The sequence below is a fragment of the Neolamprologus multifasciatus genome, chromosome 7 (genome assembly GCF_963576455.1).
Source record: "Neolamprologus multifasciatus chromosome 7, fNeoMul1.2, whole genome shotgun sequence".
Classification (NCBI taxonomy): domain Eukaryota; kingdom Metazoa; phylum Chordata; class Actinopteri; order Cichliformes; family Cichlidae; genus Neolamprologus; species Neolamprologus multifasciatus.
The window spans coordinates 43,294,502-43,318,142 of record NC_140445.1 but is presented as its reverse complement, the minus strand read 5'-3'; the positions used below and the strand labels follow the sequence as shown (position 1 = coordinate 43,318,142).

General features: G+C 40.4%; 2 protein-coding genes across 2 annotated transcripts in view; one reads left to right on the top strand and one right to left on the bottom strand.

Annotated features, from left to right (window-relative positions):
* The window catches only part of asz1 (ankyrin repeat, SAM and basic leucine zipper domain containing 1), a 33,398-nt gene extending 25,823 nt beyond the window's left edge, over window positions 1–7,575 (bottom strand). Inside the window, exons 1-3 of the mRNA XM_085165250.1 lie at window positions 7,374–7,575; window positions 6,168–6,270; window positions 5,877–5,999 (exon numbers count right to left, since the gene is read on the bottom strand). Coding sequence (XP_085021376.1) covers window positions 5,877–5,999; window positions 6,168–6,270; window positions 7,374–7,481 — 334 coding nt within the window. The 5' untranslated portion in view covers window positions 7,482–7,575. The remainder of the gene's footprint in view (window positions 1–5,876; window positions 6,000–6,167; window positions 6,271–7,373) is intronic.
* Window positions 7,576–8,897: 1,322 nt separating this feature from the next.
* Window positions 8,898–23,641, top strand: part of cftr (CF transmembrane conductance regulator) — a 46,531-nt gene continuing 31,787 nt past the window's right edge. The window contains exons 1-9 of the mRNA XM_085167362.1: window positions 8,898–9,521; window positions 10,173–10,283; window positions 12,855–12,972; window positions 15,392–15,607; window positions 16,172–16,261; window positions 20,584–20,747; window positions 22,000–22,125; window positions 22,412–22,658; window positions 22,851–22,943. Of these exons, the coding sequence (XP_085023488.1) occupies window positions 9,469–9,521; window positions 10,173–10,283; window positions 12,855–12,972; window positions 15,392–15,607; window positions 16,172–16,261; window positions 20,584–20,747; window positions 22,000–22,125; window positions 22,412–22,658; window positions 22,851–22,943 (1,218 nt within the window). The 5' untranslated portion in view covers window positions 8,898–9,468. The remainder of the gene's footprint in view (window positions 9,522–10,172; window positions 10,284–12,854; window positions 12,973–15,391; window positions 15,608–16,171; window positions 16,262–20,583; window positions 20,748–21,999; window positions 22,126–22,411; window positions 22,659–22,850; window positions 22,944–23,641) is intronic.

The window sequence follows — 23,641 nt, the reverse complement described above, 5'->3', positions numbered from 1 at the left end:
CTTTTTTCCTCTTGCCACCACTCAGCAATGCTTTGGGTATTTTCACATGGATAAATAAAAAACCCTAATTGAGTCCCTTAAAATTAAACTTGGTTTTCAGTCAGTGTTCTCTCAACTACTGCCAACATTTTTGCTGTAATGAAAACTGCAATACTTGAATTTAAAAGTACCCTACCTGTTTACTGAATGGTTTCTTCTGGCCAGTAGCAGTGAAGCTCATGTTTTTGCACAGGACAAGTGTTCCTTCTGTCTCATGTTTGTTTTTGAAGAATTGTGTAGTTAAATCACTGTATTACCTCATGGAAAAAAAAGGGTATGCTATGCTTCTAATTTATAATTACATTACTTGATTGATGATTTGCAGTGATATAGAAAAGGATAAAATATCTCAACCTGGATGGAGCAATGGAGACTGATAGCGGTTTTATCTGGCATCAGGAAGTGTGGCTGCTTTTATGGGCTCTTTGACTTAGAGGATTTGTCTCCTTATCTTAAACTGATAAAAGTATTCTGAGACCTGTGGCAATGCTCTCAATTCCTGGTTTGTTCCGGTAATGAGTGACTCTCTAACTTGTGTGCTTCTAAATGCGTTTAGATGTTTCCCTGTATGTGTGTTTGTGTGCACAAATACCTAGGTCTCTACATCTGTATATGGGTTTCTGTGTCTTTGTGGCTGTGCATGTTTGGCTCCATATCTGTGTGTGTTTATATTATGTTCGTGTGGGTGTAAACCAGACTGCCTGGTTTGCGTCTACAGAGGCCTGGAGTAAATAAATCTGAGGCCTGAGAATAAGTGAGAGGGCATGACAGCAGCATGGTGAGCTTTATCAATCACTAATGCATTCCTCTGCTCAGCATCACTGCTTGGACAAATGCTATCAGGATCTGACCACATGTCAGCCCTCATCTACTCCATTTAATTGTTTCCTTCACCTGCCTGAAGCAGTGATTGCCAAGAAAACTGTGAAATCAGTCACACACAGTCCAACTCAGCATTCTGGACTGAGAATAAATTGATATCAGATATCAACACACTGACGAGTGCCGTTGGTCTTGGGTCTGGGGACTTTTAGCAGACAAATGAGGGGTTTTTTTCAGTGGACACTCTGGGTAATTAAGAATGGAGTGATTTTAAATATTTTATAGTCAAACTGACAGGGATGGAGAGAAAAAAAGTTGCTTTTTTCATCTTAATCTGAGTAATTTTTAATTTTGGTATTTTTAAACTGAAAGTCAATCAGTTTTCATGGCTATTGTGTCTGCTGGTATTTGTGAGTGCTGATCAGAATAAGAAAATTCTGGAGTGTAATTTTTAAGGTTTGGGCAAAATGTACTGTACGTAAAATCACACCAGATAAACCAAGTGTGCTTGGTTCTATGCTTAATATTTCTGGCTAGTGATAATGCCTTTAGGTGAGTAACATAATTTATTTACAAGAAAACAGACATGAGAGATCTGATGCATTTATATTGTGGATGATTCGACTTAAGGCCCAAGCAAAGAAAGCAGGGAACTATTTAGGAATGATGACTACATCCATCTTTTCCTATAAAGACGATGGTTCAAACTGTGGGGAGAGTTTAATCTATTCCAAAATCTTTCATCAATACAAGCAAACTTCCCAGAATCAGATCATAGTCAGTGCTAAGCTGCAGCTTTGATTCTAAAAACAGTCCAATTTTTAGAGGTCAAAGGTCCCAATTACTGTAGCTTCGTTGCTTTATCATAAAGTTACATTCCATGTGATTCACTAGGGAAAAAAACTAGAAAAAACATTTTCACCAAAAACTAAACACAGATTCATTACTATCTGATTAAAGTAGGCTCAACTTTCATATCTCCACTGAAAACCATACATATATACACTACAACACGGCACTCTTTGAACTCTTTAACAAAATGTGTTTGTGGTGTGTGCTCCAGCTACAGAACTGCAAGAGGATACGTGGTTTTATGAGTGTAAAACTGTAAACCTTTTAACATGGAGGCGTTCTGCTTCCTTGGTTGTTTCACCCAGACTGATCTCGAGCCAACAGATGCCTTCAATTTTTCTTGCTTTGGGATGAGGGTTCAGCTAAAAAGAACTCAATGGATCAGCAGTGTGTTTCTGAAAGAGTTCCTCACTGGCGTCACAGCCGTTAAATAATGTCAGATGAAGCATAGCGGTGCATAGGTCTGATTGGTTTCCTGGTCTTTGGCTTCAACAGGTGAGGAAATTGATAAAACATGCGATGGGGGAAAAATAGCTCGACACCAACGCAACAGAGACTATTGGGGGGAATTAGGCCAGGGTGTTTAATATTCAAGTCTGCAAGGAAACATGAAGGACTATTGTCTAATCACACCATCTGCCCTTCCTGAAAAGCAGTGGGTAAAAGATTGCACAGGGGTCAGTGGGCCCTACGGGTGTTAATGTTAATGTTGACCATCAGTAAAAAGTAGTCTGCCTAAACTGTTTGTTTTTTTAATCTATGTAATTGTAAGACTCTTAAAAGATTAACACTCAAAAAGTTTACAACTACTACATATTATAAAATAAAAGGCTGTTATCATGAGTTTAAGTTTCCTTTGGTAGCTATGAAAGTGCTGAACCAGACGCATTTAATGAGATCTCACCACTTTTATGATGATATAGGTACATTTCGCAGAACTTTGACACAGAGTGGCTCTTTGCATGGACAGAAATGCAGAAATGTCAGTTATACTTGACTGTTAACACTGGTTAGCAACATATACACATATATGTGTATATACACACACATATATATATATATATATATATATATACACACACACACACACACACACACACACACACACACACACACACACATATATGTATACACATATATTGGTGATTTACAAAAAACCTTTTGCATAATTTTTCTTGTAACTGCTTTGATCCTTTGACTTCTCATACCGATTTAAAAATATATTTTTAATTAAAAAAAAAAAAGAGGTAGGATTACAGCTGTATTTAAAATTTTGCTTCATTGAACAACAACCTCCACTGACTCCTCTCTCACTGCTATGTCCACTATAGCTCAGGGAGAAGTTGCTGCCCCAAATGGAGGAATTTAAGTATTTTGATGTCTGGTTCACAACTGAGGGGAGAGTGGAGCAGGACACCAACAGACAGGTCCTGCATCTGCATCACCTGTCTGTTGTGGTAAAGCCAAGCATGAAAGCAAAGCTGTTGATTTAACAGTTGATGTATGTCATTATCCTCACCTGTAGTCACAGGCTCTGGGTAGCTGGCAAAGGAATAATAGTGAAATTATAAGCAACAGAAATGAGTTTCCTCTGAAAATTGGCTGGGGTCACCCTAAAAAACAAAAATGGGACCTTTGTCACTTGGGAGGAGCTCAAAGGTAGAACTGCTACTCCCAAGTGTCAAAAGAAGCCATTTGAGGTGGTTTGGACATTTGACCATGGCAGGCACAGGACATGGTGGAGAGATTACATCTCTCGAATCGTTTGAGAATGCCTCGGTTTCCTACCAGAAAAGCTGGAGAAGGTGGCAGCGGAAAGAGATGCCTGGGCATCTCTACTTAGATTGGTACCCATCCAACCCAGACCCATAAATAACCCACGATTGTAGGTTATTTATCACTAAGAATACCCATTCCTTAAAAAAAAAGTCCATTTCAATTTGATCTGGTGACAAATTTAAATGACTCTCACATCTCTATTTGCAGACAATGAGACAGTTAACACTAGTGCACACTAATGTTTTACCAAGTGTCTATGTCATGCAGTTTAAAGAGCTATGCGAGCCATCACATCAGAAATAAACAGTAACACAGAGCACTGAGGAATAAAATAAATATGTTAATATAGTCATTTCACAGCTCTGCGTGCTTGTCATGATCAAATGCCCAAATCAACAATTTTCTGCAACTTTACTGTTTAAACATATTTGCAACCACAGTATTGCATTCTATTGTTTTATTTTCGTAACATTTTATACATCTTCATCTCCTGTTCTTTTGATTATGTTTCTGATCGGATTAGGTGTCTCTTAAACTGAATTTAGACAGTGTGCAGAAGAAGAGTCAAATGACATGTGAAAAGCCCTTTTTAAGTGGGCGTGCACAGAAGCTGAAACAGAGAGCCTACATTAACAAAGACAGTTGATAACCACCACTGTTGTACCAATTCTCTCTGACCGTGGTTTTAGGTTTTGTAATAAAGCACAGTGGTTCTCAAACTGTGGTACACGTACCACTAGTGGTACTTGGGCTCTCTCTGGTGGTACGCGGGAAATCTCCAATGTTTTTTAAGATTCAATAATATACCATTGTGGAGGTATGCAAAGACAACACGAGAGTTCCCCGGGCTCTTCTAGGAGCCAGACTCAACCAGAAAACATCTCCCCTAGCGCGAGTCCTCCATGAAGAGCAGCCTTTCCTTATCGCCAGTTTTAAGCGGGCCTTAAAACTGCAAAGGCAGCAAGGCCCTGTCACGCTGATGGTAAAAACACAGCCCTTTTACGCAATGCCGCTGTGCCGCAATCACAGCCAACATCGGTGAGTCTGATGCTCCTGGTAGCCAGGAGAATGCAATCCACTTCTTCTGCGAGTGAGCGGTAATCCTTTGTGGCCAGCAGCGGGGAGTTGGCGAGGCCAGCTCGCACCGGCATCTGTCAGAGGAAGATGTGAGTGAAGAGGAATCTGCTGTCATCCGTTCCTAGCAAGGACAACATGCTCTACATTCACTCGAGAGCAATACCATCACCCAGGCCAGAGAGAGAGAGAGAGGAGTTTCTCGGCCCGCTCTGCATCGGAGAGGGAGTGGCACTGCAGCAGCAGCACCTTGAGAGCGGTTTATTTCCCCTAGGTGGGAGGATCCTGGAAGAGGGTCATCACAGGGCGGGTGGACAGTGGATCCAGCGAGGCCACCACATAAACTTATTTGCATGGTATTTAATGCCAGCGTTTGTGGAGAGCAAACTGAGCTTCGGTGTGCATGAATCACGAAGGAGGGTCGTGAAGCCAAAATTCCGGCAGCTTAACCGCCACAGCAAAAATTCAAACATACAGCTCTGCTATCACTTCCGACATAAATGAAGACAGAAAACTAAACAGCAATGGCGTTTGTAGGGTTACTGAAGTTTGGCTAGCTGGTATATAATGATGTGCTGCGTGGTGGCTAGCTACACAGCTATGGTTAGCATAATATAAACACAGTGAAGCTGGAGGATGAACGCTAACCTTTTTCCAGTTAATAAAAGTTAACGTGAGGGTTCCCGAAGGTTAGGGACAAATGCAATCGCATGGCAGGATTGTGTAAACGGACCAAACTTCAGTCAGGAGAACAACTGCAATATAAGGTTAGTCATTAATATAGTGCTGCATGGGTGTAGTTACATCGTAAGGTTTTAAAAACTGAGCTTTAAAATGAATAGTGATGATAAAAACCGAGAGAGGCCGACAATGATCACTGCCTTTTTTAGGGTCTTGTTCAGATTAAATAGAACAAGATACAAAGCATTAAAACATGTTAAAAACACAACAGCCTTAATAAACGCAGAGTAGTTTGGACCTGGAAAAAGGTTTCATCAGGTCATCACTTAAAGATCGCATATCTCACCTGCTGTGAATCTTTTAATGCAGTACAGTTGTTATTATTATCACTTGTCACATCCTGTTTATGACAGTTAAAATAAATAACATTCATATAAGAAATAAAAATGTCTCGTGTAAACTGTATGTGGCGTTAAATAGGTCTATACTTCTGTACTTCAATGTTGGTTATAACGTGTTACTTCACGAGCCATATTTTTTATGAGGTGGTACTCATTGCGAAACGTTTGAGAACCACTGATATAGCAAATACAAAGAAATTCTGGCTATGTTGAACAAATTGTTTTGACCTTTGCTGAAATTGGCACTGGCCCCTCTATCCAGAAGCAGTTTGGCCAGGTCATAGTTGGCCACGCTGACAGCACACATAAGTGGAGTCCATTCAAATCCAAGCCTGGTCTCCACATCCACACCTGTCCACAAAAAGCCACAGCAAGCAAGACAAACAAAAAAAAATGATTTTATATGGATTAATAGCAAAGTTAAACAAAAAATCATATATAATTGAAGAATTGTTAGAGCATTAATGCATTATTTAGAGACAACTATAATGTGTGATACAAAAAAAATGAAGTGCTTGCCATTGTCCAACAGCTGTTTAACAGTGTCTGTGTCTCCGTTATTGATAGCTTTTTTCAAAGCTGACACACTATCTTCTCCTTGTTGTTGAACAGCATCCAGCTCCTGTAAAAATATGGAACAACCATAATCAATAAAAACGGATTCCTTCATATAAAAAAATGTTAGTGTCTACAAAAGAGTTTGTGGCCTTGCACCAAAGGAAAATCAAACAGAATATAGTAATGTGTATGTGTGTATATTGTTTTTTTCCTTCCTTCATGTTGGGTTAAATTCAAGTCAAATATTACAGGAACACTTTTTTTAAAGTTACAAAGTCTCTTCTGACTCATCAGGATAATCGTAATGCATAATCAATTCAGAGGACCCAATTTAAGCAATGAAAAAATCTCAATTTATGTTAACGGCATTGTGTACATGTAAAAAAGTCATTATTAATAATAGTCTTTGCTTTACTCCATGTGTTTAGCTACTGTATTTATCTATTATAGAGAACTACTAGATATAAAGCTGTGACGCTCAATATTTCATTTTGACTTATTTAACTTTCATTTTTGTAACCTTATTTAGCTATTTTTGTATATTCTGCTTTCTTGGGCTACTCTACTTTATTTCAGCCATTTGTCTTCTAGAGATGGTACTTTTTTCAGCAACTGTAAGTGTATGTGAAAAGGCTCTGTAACACCTGTCACGTATGTCTGTAGGTGTCCTGTTGACTGCTGACACACGGGGTGTGTGAACCTCAAGTTTTATTATTTTTTTCTTGATTTTATCTTGACTAAATTTGACTAAAAACACTTACCCCTGCGTAACTTAAACCACACTTAAACCAGCTGGTAATTAGCATTTATCCTATATTTATGCATGTAGGAACCCTGCCCAAGTTACAGCCATGTTCATTTTTAAGCAGCCTCCGAACAGCAATTTAAGAACACCAAGGGTGAGAAAGAGCGGCAGTTGCACAAACTCCTGAAACTGAACTCTTAACAATAATTAAAGAAAACAGCAAATTGGTTTTCTTTGTATGTTAAATTAGCTTTCTACTACAGTAAATAAAATAAATAAAAAAACAAGAAGAAAGAAAGAACATATGAGGTTCGTTAAGTTAGCTCATGTTAGACACAGAGGTTGCAGCTGTTGCTAGTTAATGCTATCACTAGCAGCTTAAAGGCAAATGAGAAAAGATGGAGGGCGCTGGTGTTGAGAACCTTAATGCAACCAGAGTTTTTATCCGAATAAGGCGAGATGTGCCACTCAGCTTCGCTGCCGTCGCTTTCTTCTCCAGCCGCAAAGGCATAATCCATGAAGTTCGCCATGACTTAGCGCAATAGCTCGCTAAGCATCGTTGGTCCGAGTGGACTCTACAGGTCACGCTGGAGAGACGTTTGAGGCTGCGCACAATGGCGACCCGGTGTTGGGCGGAGTTTGACACCAAGCCAATTTAAAGAGTCCTGTTCTAGTTTAATAGGAAAATACAAATAACATAAATAGCAGTACAGTGTTTTCATAAAGTTACGCTGTACATGTAATTAAAATTGTGTCTTAAAACAGGAATTTTTGTTGTTGCTACAAGGCCTTGTTTTTGTCCTGTCTCCCGCCCTGATCCCTAACTGTTTGTGACAAATGGCTTTTCCTCCCTGAACCTGCTTCTGTCTGAGGTTTCCTGTTAAAACTGAGTTTTTCCTTTCCACTATCACCATGTGTTTGCGCATACAGGTCATCTCATTGTTGGGTTTTTCTCTGTATTATTGTAGGGTCTTTACCTTACAATATAAAGAACCTCGAGGCAACTGTTATTGTTGTTTGATGCTGTATAAATAAATACAACTGAATTAAATTAAAACAGGTGTGAATCTCGGCTCTTTTATCTAATCTGCATGAAGGTAGAATTTATTGACAACAGCTGCAAGGGACAGCCATTGTCCAGAAGAGGTCACTCTTTCTTCTTGGCAAGTCAACACCGGTTGTAGCCAACTGCAAGCATCTAACAGTGCGTCTCTCTGTATTTTTCCTCAGGTCCCCTTACTACCTTTTATATTTTCTATCCCGCTCTGGCTTAAAAATCCCACTGAAACAAGCTTTAAAGAGGTGATAAAGGAGTCAAAATTCTTTACTTCTACAAATATGCTATAATTAAGCACCCATTTTCTGGTTTACTTACTTCTTTTCGTATTGAATTTTCAAATTGCTCTTCCCCGTGGTCTTCCTCACACCCTGGTTGTTGTTTTCAGTTATATGATTATGGCTTATGGAAATCAATGCCAGCATCGTTTTCTGTACGGAGTTTTTGAGCAGTGTTTCTACTTGAAACATGAAATGAATCCTGCACTTTTGAACAATTCTTTGCTTCTTTGTTCCAAACACAAACTCCACTAATATTTTCTCCCCTTTAAACGAGATTACCTGTCAGCACAGGGCTATTTCAACAAGTGATCTAATACCACACTTTATCTCTGTTCCCTTCAGGAATGTCTAGGTTTTAACCCTCCCTAAAGTGAAACGGTGCTTAACCTTTTTTTTTTTAAGAAAGAAGTTTGAAATTCGTCGAAATGTGCAGGAACTGTACCAGCTATTAAATAAAAAGCCACAGCTTGACTATCAGAGGCAGCTTAGTAGACCTGCAGCAGCAGGACTAACCTGACTGTAAAACCTGTTCATTCGGCGGTTTTTATTATGTTATTTATGCTTCAACAAGACTTTAAATGTTAGGTTTTCACGTTAAAACCCTAACTGTGAAATGGGTCGGATTCTACAGTGCTACGTTTGTTATTTCTACTCCAAATTACCTTTTAACTAAGTGTAATTGAAGTCAGGATAATTCACATTTTGTGAGTTCCGCACTCCGGTCACCTCCCACATCTTTTCTGATCAACTAACTTTTGAGTTTGGTGCCACAATATTACCCTGAAGCCAGTCGGCGTGGAAATGACGTTTCAGTAGTTGGCGAGCCCATAAAGGATAGACTGTCCTCTCCCTGTCACAGAGTGAGAGGGAGATAAAAGAGAGAGAGAGTGAGTGAAAGGAAGGTAGTCGAAGCGGACTGTGACTTGCAGCAGAAAATAAAACTAGGAAAACGCACAAGAAGACATTGAGTTTTAGCAAGTGGAGGAATTAAAAAAAACCCTAGGGAAGCGCGCAAAGTGACAGAAGAGGTACAGTTTTTTGTTTTTTTCCACCCTTTTGGGGCACCAAGATGACCGCATAGCGACGATACATTCAGAGCAGACACGAAGTGGAGAGTAAAGCGGACGAGCATCCCCTCGGAGCCACGCGGGGGACACTCAAACTGGCGGCGCTCTTAAAATGCAGAAGTCACCAGCAGAAGATGCGAACTTCTTCTCCAAATTTTTCTTCTGGTAAGAAATGTTTGGTCTACAGCCTTGGCTCCAGGTGCAGGGCCAGGTGCACACGCTTGTCTGTTGTAAAGTGAAATTAAAGTTATACAGTGTAAAGTAAATAAAGAAATGTCAAAAGGGAGGGGAAAACCAATATGCCATTCGATTCTTCAGAAGGCAATTACTGCAGGGTTCTATTCAGTTTTTCTTCTCACATCTGCAGAAATCACGTGCGTAAAATACAGAGTTGTGCTCCGATGTAGTATGTTCTAGAAAGCGTTGGCAGTTGCACTTAAGCTACTGATGATTTAAAATTTGTGTTACGTGCTAGGAATTGTCATATTACACTTTTTTTTGCATGGATTAAATGGTTCTTTCTTTGTTAATATTGTAGCCTAATAAAGTGGCGCCGACACCCCACTTACTCCAATTCCAAACAGAGAAATAATCCTAAAACCTACATGATGTATCTGGATGAGACAGCCTGTGATTCATTCACAGATACTAGCAAATATTTCTCTCAGTTCTCTGTCATTAGTCTGACTATGAAACCAAAGGCTTATCATCTAACCAAGAAGAAACAATTATATTTCCATGTAATTTAAAAAGATTAATTACAAATGTGTGTGTGTGTGTGTGTGTGTGTGTGTGTGTGTGTGTGTGTGTGTGCAGGTGGGTAACACCACTGTTAAGGAAGGGCTTCAGAAAGAAGTTGGATCTGTCAGATGTGTACAAGGCTCCCTCCTTTGATCTGGCAGACAACCTCTCTGAGAGACTTGAAAGGTTTGTACATCCTGTGCATTATTAGAACAATTAAACACTTAATTTTTTTTTAGTCTTTCCTTACAAGATTAGTAATAACAAAATTAATGATGATCTCCCCTTTAAACTCACTGAGTTGAAGCCTGTTTTTGGGGAACTGGTTGTAAGGTATTCTCTGAAATTAATAAAATCATTAACTGAACTTCATCCAGACTTTATTAAAACATGTAGAGAAAATGTCTAGGTATGTGCTGATTACCTACATTGATGTAGGTAGTATGCACAGTAACAAAATCCAGGTAAGTGGAACTTGTAGACATTCTGAAACCTAGAAATATGTGGCTTTGATGTTTTTCACGCATGTTCTTTACTCATGTTTACAGTAGCAGAGTATGAGTCCTTTCTTTTTTCACAATAAGGGCTGGCATTTAAACAAGGCTTGACATAAAGCAAACCTGTGTGTGCCAAACAAACAGCCAGACCAAAGATGATGGACAGACGTGACCCTCTTTTTTTGCATCTGTCTTGCACTCTCCCTCTGGTTTATTTCTGTTTCTCTCTTTGTCTGTTTCTCTCTTTGTCTTACATTCATTTTGTTCAATAAAAAGTTGGATAATGATTAAATTTCTTATAATAAATTAATTTAAATGTATCCTGTTAAGCCCAATGCTAGCAGCACAAGGTCTTTCTGAATTTTTCGTTTTTGTTATTTTGTTACTTTCTTCCTTTGATCCCTTTTTAATCTTTTCCCGTTCTTGCAGATATAAGCTGGTGGCACATCTTTGACAAGTCATTTCCCAAAAGTTAAATACTCTTATAGTTTTTTAAACCTTGCCTAACAACCACAGCAGTGTTCCACGTAGTCTTGCCTCTTTGTGGGGCTGTCGTCACACTAAATGTGGCCAAAAGGCTGGTCAGTGTACACGGGTTTTATAAAGTCGACCTTTAGAAAGGGCCCAGTCCCACCAGGGTGATAAATGAGCAGTGGTGGGTGATTTTGCTTTCATTATTCTGATCAGGCAAACAGTGAGGACTTCTGGGAACGTGAACTTTACCTTCCATTAAAGCATGCTGTGTGCCGTCAGCCTCTTTTATCACCCCCAATTCAACTCAAGTCTTTGAGCTTTCTTGGCATGACAGTTATTTTCTAGCAGGAGCTGGAATGAAGTCTGGTAAAGACAACACATACACGCATGTGAATCTGCATTTTTAATTACATTTTAATCATTTTAAATGTTGATATCATAAACATAGTGATGTTTTTATTTTAGATATATCTATGTTGCAGTAAATAAATAACATACTAGGTAAGAAGATTGCTACCAAAGCAAATCTAGAAACCCGTAATCTATAATGACTTGGCCTCTGCAGACAACAGACAATATTTTGAAGCTTTTATTGAAACCATCTGAACCAAGACTTTCTGTTTGGTATATATGTATACATTAGAAACAAGCTAGTAAAATTTTAGATTTTGATTTTAAGAATACATTGTGGCAAATGAAGCTCTTCTTTTACACTCCATATGGAGCATTTACCTACATGAAACCAAAGCCTGCAGAACCTTGATTATTCAGTAGTACTCAGACTGCAAGCAGACATCAAACAGAAGCTAGGAAGCTTTCAGTTTCAAAATCTTGTCACGTCTATCTTATCCATATTGTCTGTACACAACAGTACAGTGGTTAGCACTTTTGATTCACTACTGTATCTGCAGAGTTTGCACATGCTCCCTATGCCTGCAGGAATATTACAGGTTAATCCTGTGATAGACTGGTGATCTGTACAGGGTGTACGGTGAATTTCACCTTATGACAGCTGGGATATCCCCATCCCTTCCACCCCTACCCCCACAGTTTTCCTGTTTGTGGCCCAGAGTTGTATATCTCTGCTTGGCAGTCAATAGGTAACACATGGCCACCTAGACATTTTGCATGACTCACTAAAATTGAAAATGCAAGGATCTCTCCCTGTACAAATTGAGACTAATTCAATATGAAAGGTAAATCTTCAATCCTCTTATGTTTTTTGTAATCACTTTCTTCCTCAATTGTCCCCCCCCCCCCCCCCCCCCCCGCCCCCCCCGTACTTCTACTTCTTTGCCCGTCTTTTCTCTTCTCCATTTCTTCCATCACTTACTGCTGCTGGTTGGCCACATCACCGCAGTTATAAATTTCCCCTCACAGAACAATGCAGCTACTCTCTAAAGCTGTACTTGCCTGCCAAGACAGTTGTGGGAAATTAATAGAGTTATAACAAAGTTACACTAAGTAATTCCTAACAATACTTGTAGAAAGTCCTAGAAAACTAGACTCAAATTCCCAACATCTAAAAGGTACAAAATTCATTCACAAAAATTATATTCATAAATAAATGGCAACAGGTTTTTATTCTGTGAATTAATCACCAGCTGAAGTTGTGGAACAGACCATTAAACTCAGAAAAGCTGGTACACAGCCAAAGTAGTAGCAGACAGATAGAAGAGCCAGAGCCAAACCCTTCTGGCATTTGTCTGGTGTTGTGTGTTTCTCCCATTCTGCCTTCTTCACTGCATTTTAACTGTGTTACAATATAACTCTTTCCTCCCTACAGAGAATGGGACAGGGAGGTGGTGTCAGCCACAGCCAAGAGAAAGCCAAAGCTGCTGAGAGCACTGGCCCGCTGCTTCTTTTGGCCTTTCGCCTGCTTTGGTGTCCTCCTCTACCTTGGGGTGAGTATTTCAGTCTGTCCTGCAGGAAGCACATCCAGCATCTCTAACTGGGAATTGTGATCCTCAGTCCTGCTTGCAGATTCAAACCCATCATTATTATAACTTGATCATGTTGGTTTTATCTTGTACATAAACCAGATTCAAATTTTGATTTTTTTAAACACTTACTGCAGAAAGCAAATAAAGTCCTGGTCACATGATCTCTGGTTTCTAAAAGAATATTTGAAAGCACGTATTGGGAAGAGAGAGCTGAGCGTAAAAGCGAAGCTCTCAATTTACCGGTCGATCTACGTCCCTACCCTCACCTATGGCCACGAGCTGTGGGTAGTGACCGAAAGAACGAGATCGCGGATACAAGAGGCGGAAATGAGCTTCCTCCGAAGGGTGGCTGGCCTCTCCCTTAGAGATAGGGTGAGAAGTTTGACCATCCGGGAGGCGCTCAGAGTAGAGCCGTTGCTCCTCCACATTGAAAGGAGCCAGTCGAGGTGGTTCGGGCATCTGACAAGGATGCCTCCTGGGCGCCTCCTGAGTGAGGTGTTCCAGGCATGTCCCACTGGTAGGAGGCCCGGACTGGTTGCAGACCCAGCACATGCTGGAGAGATTATATTTCTCGGCTGGCCTGGGAACGCCTTGGTGTTCCCCCGGATAAGCTAGAGGAGGTGGCTGGGGAGAGGGAGGTTTGGGCTTCTCTGCTTAGGCTGCTGCCCCCGCAACCCCGGATAAAGCGGAAGAAGATGGATGGATGGATTGGGATGTAAAACCTTCACCTGTCTTTCTGAGTTTTTAAATATGATAAAGGCTGGAGGTTAGAAGGTGTTATTAACCTGTCTTTTTAGCAAATGTACCCATTAACATGAACAAAATTAATTCTTTAAACTTTGACTTCAAAATTTCATGTTCAAATGCAAAAATAATTATTGTTACACAGCTCAGTCGAACATCATTATGGTAGGACGAGGAGGGGGCAGCTACATTAGTTATGAAAGACATCAGAGTATAATTAAGTAGATGGAAAAAGAACCCCTAGTGCTCATTTGATTTTTGACTTCAGTTAACTCTTTCCTGACAATTTTGTGGTCTCAATCACTAGTTTCAAGTGCTATTGAGTACCATATGAAATTCAGTTATAGCCGCACGTAGAGTCACAAAGGACGATAAAGCAAGAACTAACATTGCCATATGAGCACACATTGCCCCTTGGTCACATCCACCCATTGATTGTGCTTTCAAAGCACCAATATGGTGATGACTATAACGCTCAGCTAGAGTCTTTAAGTCAGGACATAAATAACCATTTCTCTATATGACCAAGTAGAGTTGTGTGTGAGAATGCAACCCAGTTAGACTGAACATTAAACAGTCTTTATCCATCCTGTTTAATTACACCCATGTGAAAATAGCAGGTAAATGTTCAGTAATGTAATTATTGTGTTACACCTACTGCATGCTCGACCTGGCTCGACTGCATGCCTAGCAGCAATTATGTAGCAGTTCATTAATGCTGTACCTGCATGTGTATGGGGTACCTGTTAACTATGGTGTCCTGCTGGCACACCGCAATAAAGCTATTGTGCAATGACGCACAAACATCACAAGCATGTCACACCATGGTGTCACAAACCAGCTCACTGTCCCAGGCTTATGGGAAGCTCCAGACAGCAGCCATTGTGTAAGTTAGTGCAGTTGTTGCTGGTTGTCAAGATGGTAAGAATGCCTGGTGGATTTTGAGGAGACACTAGGTAAACAGAGAGGCTCCGAAAACACATTGAAGTGGAAGCCAGCATAGTTTTCTGGTCGTTTAAGGCTATTAGATTTTTGGCAGAAAAATGTTTATCTGGATATGCTTGGAATCTTGGCTAATGATCCTGGCTGATTCCAGATCCAGACGTGAATTTGTTATTATGTAACCGTATTTTCTTTTTTTTCTAAGGTGACATTTTCTTTTAGTTTTAGTGTTTGTTTGTTTGTTTTTTTACTTTATGTCATGTTCTCAACATTAAAAATTATTGGAATATGCACTTGCCTAAAATACCCATATTTGAAATAGTAGTTGATACTGAAACTGATCAATTTTTCTTTGTATTTGCATTTATTTATTCCCACATTCATACCAGAAAAACAAAGAAGTCCTCATTATTAAAATGTACTTAGGAGTATATTGCTCATAAACTTACCATACCTGTAACAGGGGTGTTAAAATATACTTAACAATCTTCCAAGGGCACGAGGAAAGCTGATTCTCTAGGGATGAACTAACTACAACTACAAAACCATTGGTTATTCATTTTCATCATTTACTGTCCTCTCCAGCAGCTTTAGCAAGAATCATGAGCTCAATGCACTATTGTGCCAAATACATTTGCTTTGCCTCGAGGAGGTGTTATTGTTTTCTTTCTATTGTCCCATGGTTTTTGTGCAGGAGGCTTCCAAGACGGTGCAACCTCAGATTTCAGGTCGCATCATTGCTTCCTTTGACCCGTTCCATGCTCCAGAGAGAAGTCAGGGACTCTACCTGTCCCTGGGCCTTTGCCTCCTCTTCACTGCCCGCTTCCTTCTGTTGCAGCCTGCCATCTTTGGCCTGCATCACCTTGGCATGCAGATCCGCATCGCACTTTTTAGCCTTATTTACAAGAAGGTAAGGGAAGAACATTATCTATGATTAGAAACTATTTTCCAACCTTTATAAACTTTTTAACTATTTCTAAACTGTATTTTTAACCTTGAACAATAATATTAAGATTTCAAAAATTTCAATCCATTTTTCATTTGTAACTAGAGTAAAACGTATAGTGTTTGTTCCTGAAGTGTTGTGTACTGCAAGTGTAAATTCTTCCTTGCAGCCAGTAGCACTGAGCTGCTGATAACACCCGAATTGAATACTTGTTACTTTTAGTCACTGCTGTAACAATTTGCTATCAGAACAAAGCAACCCATCCGATAAGGCCTTTGCATTTCTTAGATTTTATGTTTTCCTAGTAATATTTTGAAGACCAGCTTCTCCAAATCAGCTAAACGCTTCCACCTTGTTTGTCATGTATGACTGAGCTTTCCCAGAGAGGCACTTACTTGACTGTCCACAGGTTGCTGTGAGGGGCATGTCAGCCGGGTGTCAAAGCATGGCCGTGTGTCACAGACTTCCACTTTTTACTCGCTTTCTCTTTTTGTGTTCCAGCTGACCTCTGACCTTTGACATTTTCAGACCCTGAAGCTGTCCAGCAGAGTCTTGGATAAGATAAGCACTGGTCAGCTTGTTAGTTTGATGTCTGCAAATCTCAACAAGCTGGATGAGGTGAGAAACCTTGGACCTTTTTTTCAAGGGCAAAAGCTGATTGTTTGTCAGAATCAGCCAGAAGTTGTACTTTGTTACGAAATTCTATTATTATCATTATTATTGACTTTCTTAAGAAATAATACACAGGGCTTTAGGTTGGAAAACAACAATATAAAAAACCCCACACATTTCAGAAAAATTTACCAGATCAGCTGGGTCACGGGTTTACAACAACTGCCTCCGATGCTGATAGCAAATAGGTTTCTAGTGGAAACTGTGCTACTATTGGCTGAAGACAAAGGAGGAGGAATTAATGAAGCTGTGTTAGGAGACAGCAAAAGAGAAGGAAAGGTAGAAGTGTGGAGGTGGGAGTAGGGACTCTAAACATGCACTGTAACTGGAAGGTATGCAGGAGACCAGGTGGAAGGGAAGCAAAGGCAGGAGGAATGGAGGTGGATTCAAAATGTTCTGCTATGGTGTAGATAAGATGTGAAATGGATCTTGAAGGAAGAACTCCTGCGAAGATTGTGCCGCAGTGGTTAGCATTATTGCCTCACAGCAAGAAGGTCCTGAGGGAACAAGTGAACATGTACTTCAAGGACGAGGGTAGGGTAACAAATAGGTGGACTATATTCGATGTAGAAGGTGTAATCCAAAAAAGAAAGCGGACTGAAAGGTGATAGTAGTCTGTAGAACAGGGGTGTCCAACTCCAGTCCTCGAGAGCTACTGTCCTGCAGCTTTCACATGCAACCCTACTCCAACACAGCTGAATCAAATGATTGGATTACCTCTTCAACATGGTATCAAGTTTGGCAAAGGCCTGATAACAAGCCATCCATTTGATTCAGGTGTGTCAGGAACAAGGATGCATCTAAAAGCTGCAGGACTGGAGTTGGACACCCCTGCTGTACAATGACTTTGGAAATTGAAAAGAGAGAGGCACCGGCAAGAATTACATGGCGAAATGAAGAAAGAAGAAAGTGAAGAAGTGAAATGTAGAAAGAAGTGTACAGCTGTAGTGCTGGGAGAAACTGCCAAAAGGGTCTTTGGTGTCTAGAATAAGAAAGTGCAGGAAATTATTCAAAGGAAGATACTAGCAAAGAAAAAAGTGGGATAGTTAGGGAGATGAAGAAAGTAGTCAGGAGTACTGGGGGGCTTGGCATACAGCAAAAAGTGAAAGATGGGAGTGATCGACAGTGATTGAGGATGTGCAGCAGGATAGAATGATTAAGAATAGAAATATAAATGTACTAACAAGTGAAGAAAGTGTGCTGAGTAGATGGAAGGAGCACTGTGAGAAGCTGATGAATAAAGAAAATGAGAGAGAAAGACAGATGGAGGACAGTTAGTGATTCAGGAAGTGCAGATGATTAGTGAGGGTGAAATGTAAAACTGTAAAGACATGAGTGAAAAGGTTCAGATGACATGCCTGTGGAGGTGGTCTCCATTAGAGACGGCATTGGACTGTTTAACACAATCTTGGAATGAGAGGATGCCTAAGGAATGGGATGTACTGGTACTGAAGAACAAGGGTTATGTGTTGAGCTGTAACAACTATAGAGAGATAAGGCTGATAAGACATATAATGAAGATAAGAGAAAGAGTTGTTAAAGATAGATTACAGGGGTGTTTGCTTTGAGAGTCTTGATGATTGGAGAAAGAGGTGCACCGTGTCTTTGTAGATTTAGACAAAGCATATGGTAGGGTGCCAAAAAAGGAGGGGCTGTGGTCCTGCATGAGGAAGACCAGAGAGGCAGAAAGGTTTGTGAAGTTGGTGCTAAAATTGTGATAGTGATGAGATGTGCGGTAGGAGTTACAGATAGGTTCAAAGTGGAGGTAGGATTATATTTGTAATCATGCCGGATCCCCTTCTTGCTTCAGAGGTGGTGGCGAGATGACAGATGAAGTCACAACTGAGTGTCTATGGATTATGATGTTTGCAGTTGACATTGTTATCTGTAGTGAGAGTAGGGAACAGGTGGAAAAGAGCCTGGAGAGGTGAAGGTATGCTCTAGAGAGAAGAGGAATGGAATTCAGTTGAAGCAAGACAGAATACATGTGTGTGAATGACAAGAAGACAGGTGAAACTGTGAAGCTGTAAGGAGCAGAGGTAGCGAAGGTATATGAGTTTAAATACCTGGGGTCAGCCATCTAAAACAGTGAACATTGCACAAGAGAGATGAAGAAGAGGGTGCAGGGAGGGTGGAGTAGATGGAGATGAGTGTCAAGGGTGATGTGTGATACCAGGATAGCAGCAAGAGTGAAAGGTAAGGTTTACAAGATGGTAGTGAGACCTGCTATGATGTATGGTTTGGAGAGGATAGCACTAACAAAACGAAACAAAATAACAGGAGGCAAAACTGGATTATCACTGGGAGAGACCAGGATGACCAGGTAACAGGTAAGTGATTATATCAGAGGGACAGCTCACGTTAAGCATGTTGGAGACAAAGTTAGAGTTAGTGTGCAGATGGGGGATGGTGGATATATTGGACAAAGAATGCTCATAATGGAGCAGCCTGGCTGGTGAAAAGGAGGAATACCTTAGAGAAGCTTCATGGATGTAGTGAAGGAGAACATGCAGAGGGTTGACAGAAGAGCGATAGGGTGAGATGGAGGCAGGAGGCAGATGATCTGCTGTGGTGTTCTCTGAAGGGAGGACCTGAAAGAAGAAGATAGTGTTTTAATTAATACATCCTCACACAAATTTAAAAAAAAAAAAATGCGCTAGAAAGCAGTGGGGCATGAACATTTCAAGTTAATACAACTCTGTTGAAAAGTGAATGAAATGTGAGATTATTCATAGAAATAATACAGTAGTTTTCCATTCAGAAGGAGATGGGAGGAGTTGTCTCTGCCAGGATAAGGGGAACAAGAATTCACATTGTCACTGACTTCAGTGAATGTGTTTTATTAGGCAACACTAACTGTGTTATCCATACAGAGGACAAAAGAACAGTGCATTACCATATACAATGTAGTGTTAGTACATAAGCAAGTATTACCTGCGCATCAGTGTTGGAAACTCGTGATTATGTATGCATGTTTGTCTTGGCTCTCACTGAGGTGTTGAATGTGGAAACACTATGCAACCTGCGTTGGAACAATTATCACCTGGCTCAAATGTGGCTTGTGTAAAGGTGGTACAGTGGTATCTTGTGTAGTAGTTCTTACATGAGTGTGGAATAACAAGAGGAAAGTTGCAGCTGAGTGGATGAAAGGGACCCAGCTAAAGTGAGAGCTGAGATTAATAGATTAGATGGATTCAATGTTTTTAGGACTTGCCTTACATGTGAGAATCCGGTCCCATCAGAAGGATCGGACATCAGGTGGTCTTGAACCTACCAGTTCCCTGTGTGATTTTGGATTGCACTGATGCGTGAATTACACCGCCAGTATTCCAGTGCCTTCATTTGTGTTGCCTCCTGCACACAGTATTTAGGAAGCTCCTTCACTAAAACCACTCTGAGTATTTCCAATATGAAAGTGCCTGAAGTTGGCAAAGTCACTTATGAAAATTGACTAGTTATTCCATATCCGCAGTGTTTATTGAGAACTGTGTATTCACTCCTTCAGTCAGCTTGGATTCAATTCAGTCATAAATTATTAATAATGTGTAATAAAGTCTTTCCAGGGAACCATCTAAAAGAATATATATCACAATGTAATATTGATTGTGCATGTGTACTGATTGAACCTTTATTTATGTAATTTTCATTGGACCTCTTTCTCAAATACTATTTCATAACATTAAGCGATATGCTTTATTGTCCCGTAGTGTGGTCAACTTTCCTCTTTGTACCAAGATATACAAAAACACTGTTTCTGTTTTTGCTAGCTTTCTGTTATTATGGCCTGCCTGCAGCGCTTTACTCAGTCCCTAAGGACCCCAAAGTGCTTTACACTACATTCAGTCATTCACCCATTCACACACACATTCACACACTGGTGACGGCAAGCTACATTGTAGCTACAGCTGCTCTGGGGCGCACTGACAGCGCCACCGGGCCCTCTGACCACCACCAGTAGGCGAACATGGGGTTAGTATCTTGCCCGATATTTGGCATGCAGCCAGGAGGCAGCGACCTTCGACCTTCGAACCACCGACCTTCTGATTAGTGGCTGACCTGCTCTGCCACCTGAGCTACAGCCACCCATTATGTTGATCCTAGTTATAGCCCTCAGTTAACCTGTCAGATACCATTTTTTTAAAGCAATGATTGTCTGGTAAACACACACACGCGCGCGCACTGATCAATTGTAAAATAGCCCTTTTGTATCGTCACATTGTCATCTTACATGTACACTAATTTAATTTCTGTGTACTTTGTGTGTACAGAGTTTGGGTCTGGCACATTTTATATGGATCACCCCTCTGCAGTGTATATTGTGTGTGGGTCTGGTCTGGGAGCTGATTGAGGTGAACGGCTTCTGTGGCCTTGCAGCACTGACTCTGATGGGCATCGTCCAGGCCTGGCTCTCCACCAAGATGGCACCTCATCGGTAGTAAAGCACAACCAGACACACTTTTAGTATTGGACATCTACACTATTACATATCAATATACACTTGTGTTTGTGTCTTCTGTCTTGCTATGTGTGTTTTTCTCTCTAAATATTAAAAATATTAGTTTCACTTTGTAGCAGTAGAGCTGTGTGCCACAAAAGCAGGCATGCTAGCTTTCTTGAACAAGTCACAGTTCAATTTATGGTAAATGGACTGGTTCTTATAAAGTGCTTTTCTACTCTGAGTACTCATAGCACTTTACATAACTTGCCTCATTCACATTAGCATTTGCTCTACCTAAGTGCTATCTGTCTAACATTAGCACACATGTATACTCTGATGGCTGCATCAGAGAGCAGCGTGGGGTTGGTATCTTGCCCAAGGCGAGGATCAGACTAGCATCCCTTCGATTAATAGATGACCTGCTCTACCTCCTGAACTACAGCCACTCTACTCTCCAGATATTTTATCTCTGGTAGTTTGTAACAAGTACTGCAGTAATATTAATCAGTGGGCAACACAGTGGTGCTGTGGGTAGCATTGTTGCCTGACAGCTTAAGGTAAAAAGGTCCTGGGGTAAAATCTGGCATTTCCGCCCCACGTCTGTGTGGGTTCTCTCCCATGTAGTGGGGCTTCCTCCTACAGTCCAAGATATACCCTGCCTCTCACTCCAGCCACCCTGAATTTAGTAAGTGGAACAAATTGGATCGATGGAATCTTAATCAGCTCCCGCTTTAAAGAGTCTCATCCTACAAATGAACTTCAATTCCATCAAATTGGACTGTAGCTGGTGACTGTAGTCTGTGTTATGTTCCACAGACTTGGTAAGCTCAAAATAGCAATGCATGAATCAGTTCTTCAGTTGTTGAATGCTCTGGTTTGAGTGGCTCTCCAGCTCGCTTTGGTTCTCAGAACAAGAACTACCCTCACTAGTTGTGGTCCAAGACAGTGGAGTTGGATATTCTCTTAAAGCCATAACAGTAGCCTGCCTAGGGAGACTGCCAGTAGGGAGAATGAGGGAAATGAGAATTGAGTAGCTGTTTAGAGCTGGTTAGCAGTGAATAAAACTTTTATAACCTCAGTAGTTTTCCAAATGTGAACACTAACACGGCCCAGAAACAACAAAAATGGCACAGGTCCATATATAAACAGAAACTTTAGAATGTTCATGCATGCATAGGTGGATCCTCTGATGCTCCTTGCTATAAAATTGTTTTGGTGTTCTGGTAAAACTTTCTCCTTTGAACAGGGCGAACAGAGCACCTATGACTAGCCGCCGCCTAGCTCTCACCACAGAGATTATAGAGAACATTCACTCTGTGAAGGCGTATGGTTGGGAGGAAGTGATGGAAAATATCATCAAGAACATCAGGCAGTAAGACACCACCACATATAAAACACATCCTGTCACACACAGAGAATGACTCTCACTACAGCTTTTTTATTATTGAGAAAACAAGGTTAAATTGTGCCATTTGAAGCTAACTGTAACACTTTGTCAGTTGTTTTTTTACCATAATGAAATTTGCTAAAGTAATTCGAGCATCCTACTGTTAGTAATCTAATGTGTTAGTTAGGTTAGAACATATATTTTTGTGTATAGTTCCCTTTTTTGATGAAAAACCCTTTGTTCTTTCTTCCATTTTCACTTTCCTCCGCAGGGATGAGATGACACTGACGAGAAAGATTGGATCTCTCCGTTACTTCTACAGCGCGTCATACTTCTTCTCTGCCATCTTTGTTATCCTCTCAGCGATTATACCATATGCACTCAGTAAAGGCATCATCCTGCGTCGAATTTTCACCACAGCCTCCTACTTCATGGTGTTAAGAATGACACTGACCCGCCAGTTTCCAGGTTCCCTCCAGATGTGGTACGACACAATGACACTACTCCACAAGATTGAGGTAGGTTGAGAGATGTGGTGAGATAGATGCTTGTCATCCAAATGCTTTTAATGATCCTACACTTGTTATAACTTTGCTAACAATCATCAGCATAATGAATCCAGTCTTTTTCAGTCTTTATAAGCCTATAACAGAAAAACTCTGTATAAGTTAAATGCATTTTATAATTTAAATGTATTTTTTTCTCTTCAGGATTTCCTGATGAAGGAAGAATACAGTGGACTGGAGTATAACCTCACCACCTCAGAACTGGAGTTGGTCAATGTGTCCGCATCCTGGGATGAGGTTTGTTTACGTCCATTTGTTGAGCCTAAAAGAAAGTGAATGCTTCTGCTACTTACTGCAAAGGCAGAATCAACACACATGTCTGATGTGAGACATTTAACTGTAAAATGATCACATAATACACACAATCAGGAGTATCTGGATTATGGCATCATTGTCATCATGTTATATAAATAAATTGTATATTATGACATGCGCTCACCTGCCATTTCACCATTATGTTTACAGAGTTGGATTCCCCTTCAAAACATCCTTACTTCTATATGCCATAGATTCAACAAAGTTCTTAAAACATTCCTCTGAGATTTTGGTCCATGATAGCATCACACAGTTGTTGCAGATTTATTGGTTGCACATCCATGATTTGATCACAGCTCTGTTGCACTGAGGTCTGGTGACTGTGGAGGGTATTTGAGTTGAGTGAAGCCATGTTAAACTCCTGTTCAACAAACCAGTTATTCTTTACCCTTAAAAAGAAGGTGGAATAAAAGAAGATCAAAAACAAAATGGGCAAAAACCAGTTTGCTGTTTGCCAAATTGTCCTGTTAACAACAATAGCTCCAAGTACTAAAATATATGTCTATATGGGTCAGTTTATATCATTCTGGGGAAATTTTGGCCTATCCTCTTTTACAATATTGCCACAATTCATTGAGATTTTGGACTCTGGCCTAGGCATAACATTTCAGGCATCGGAC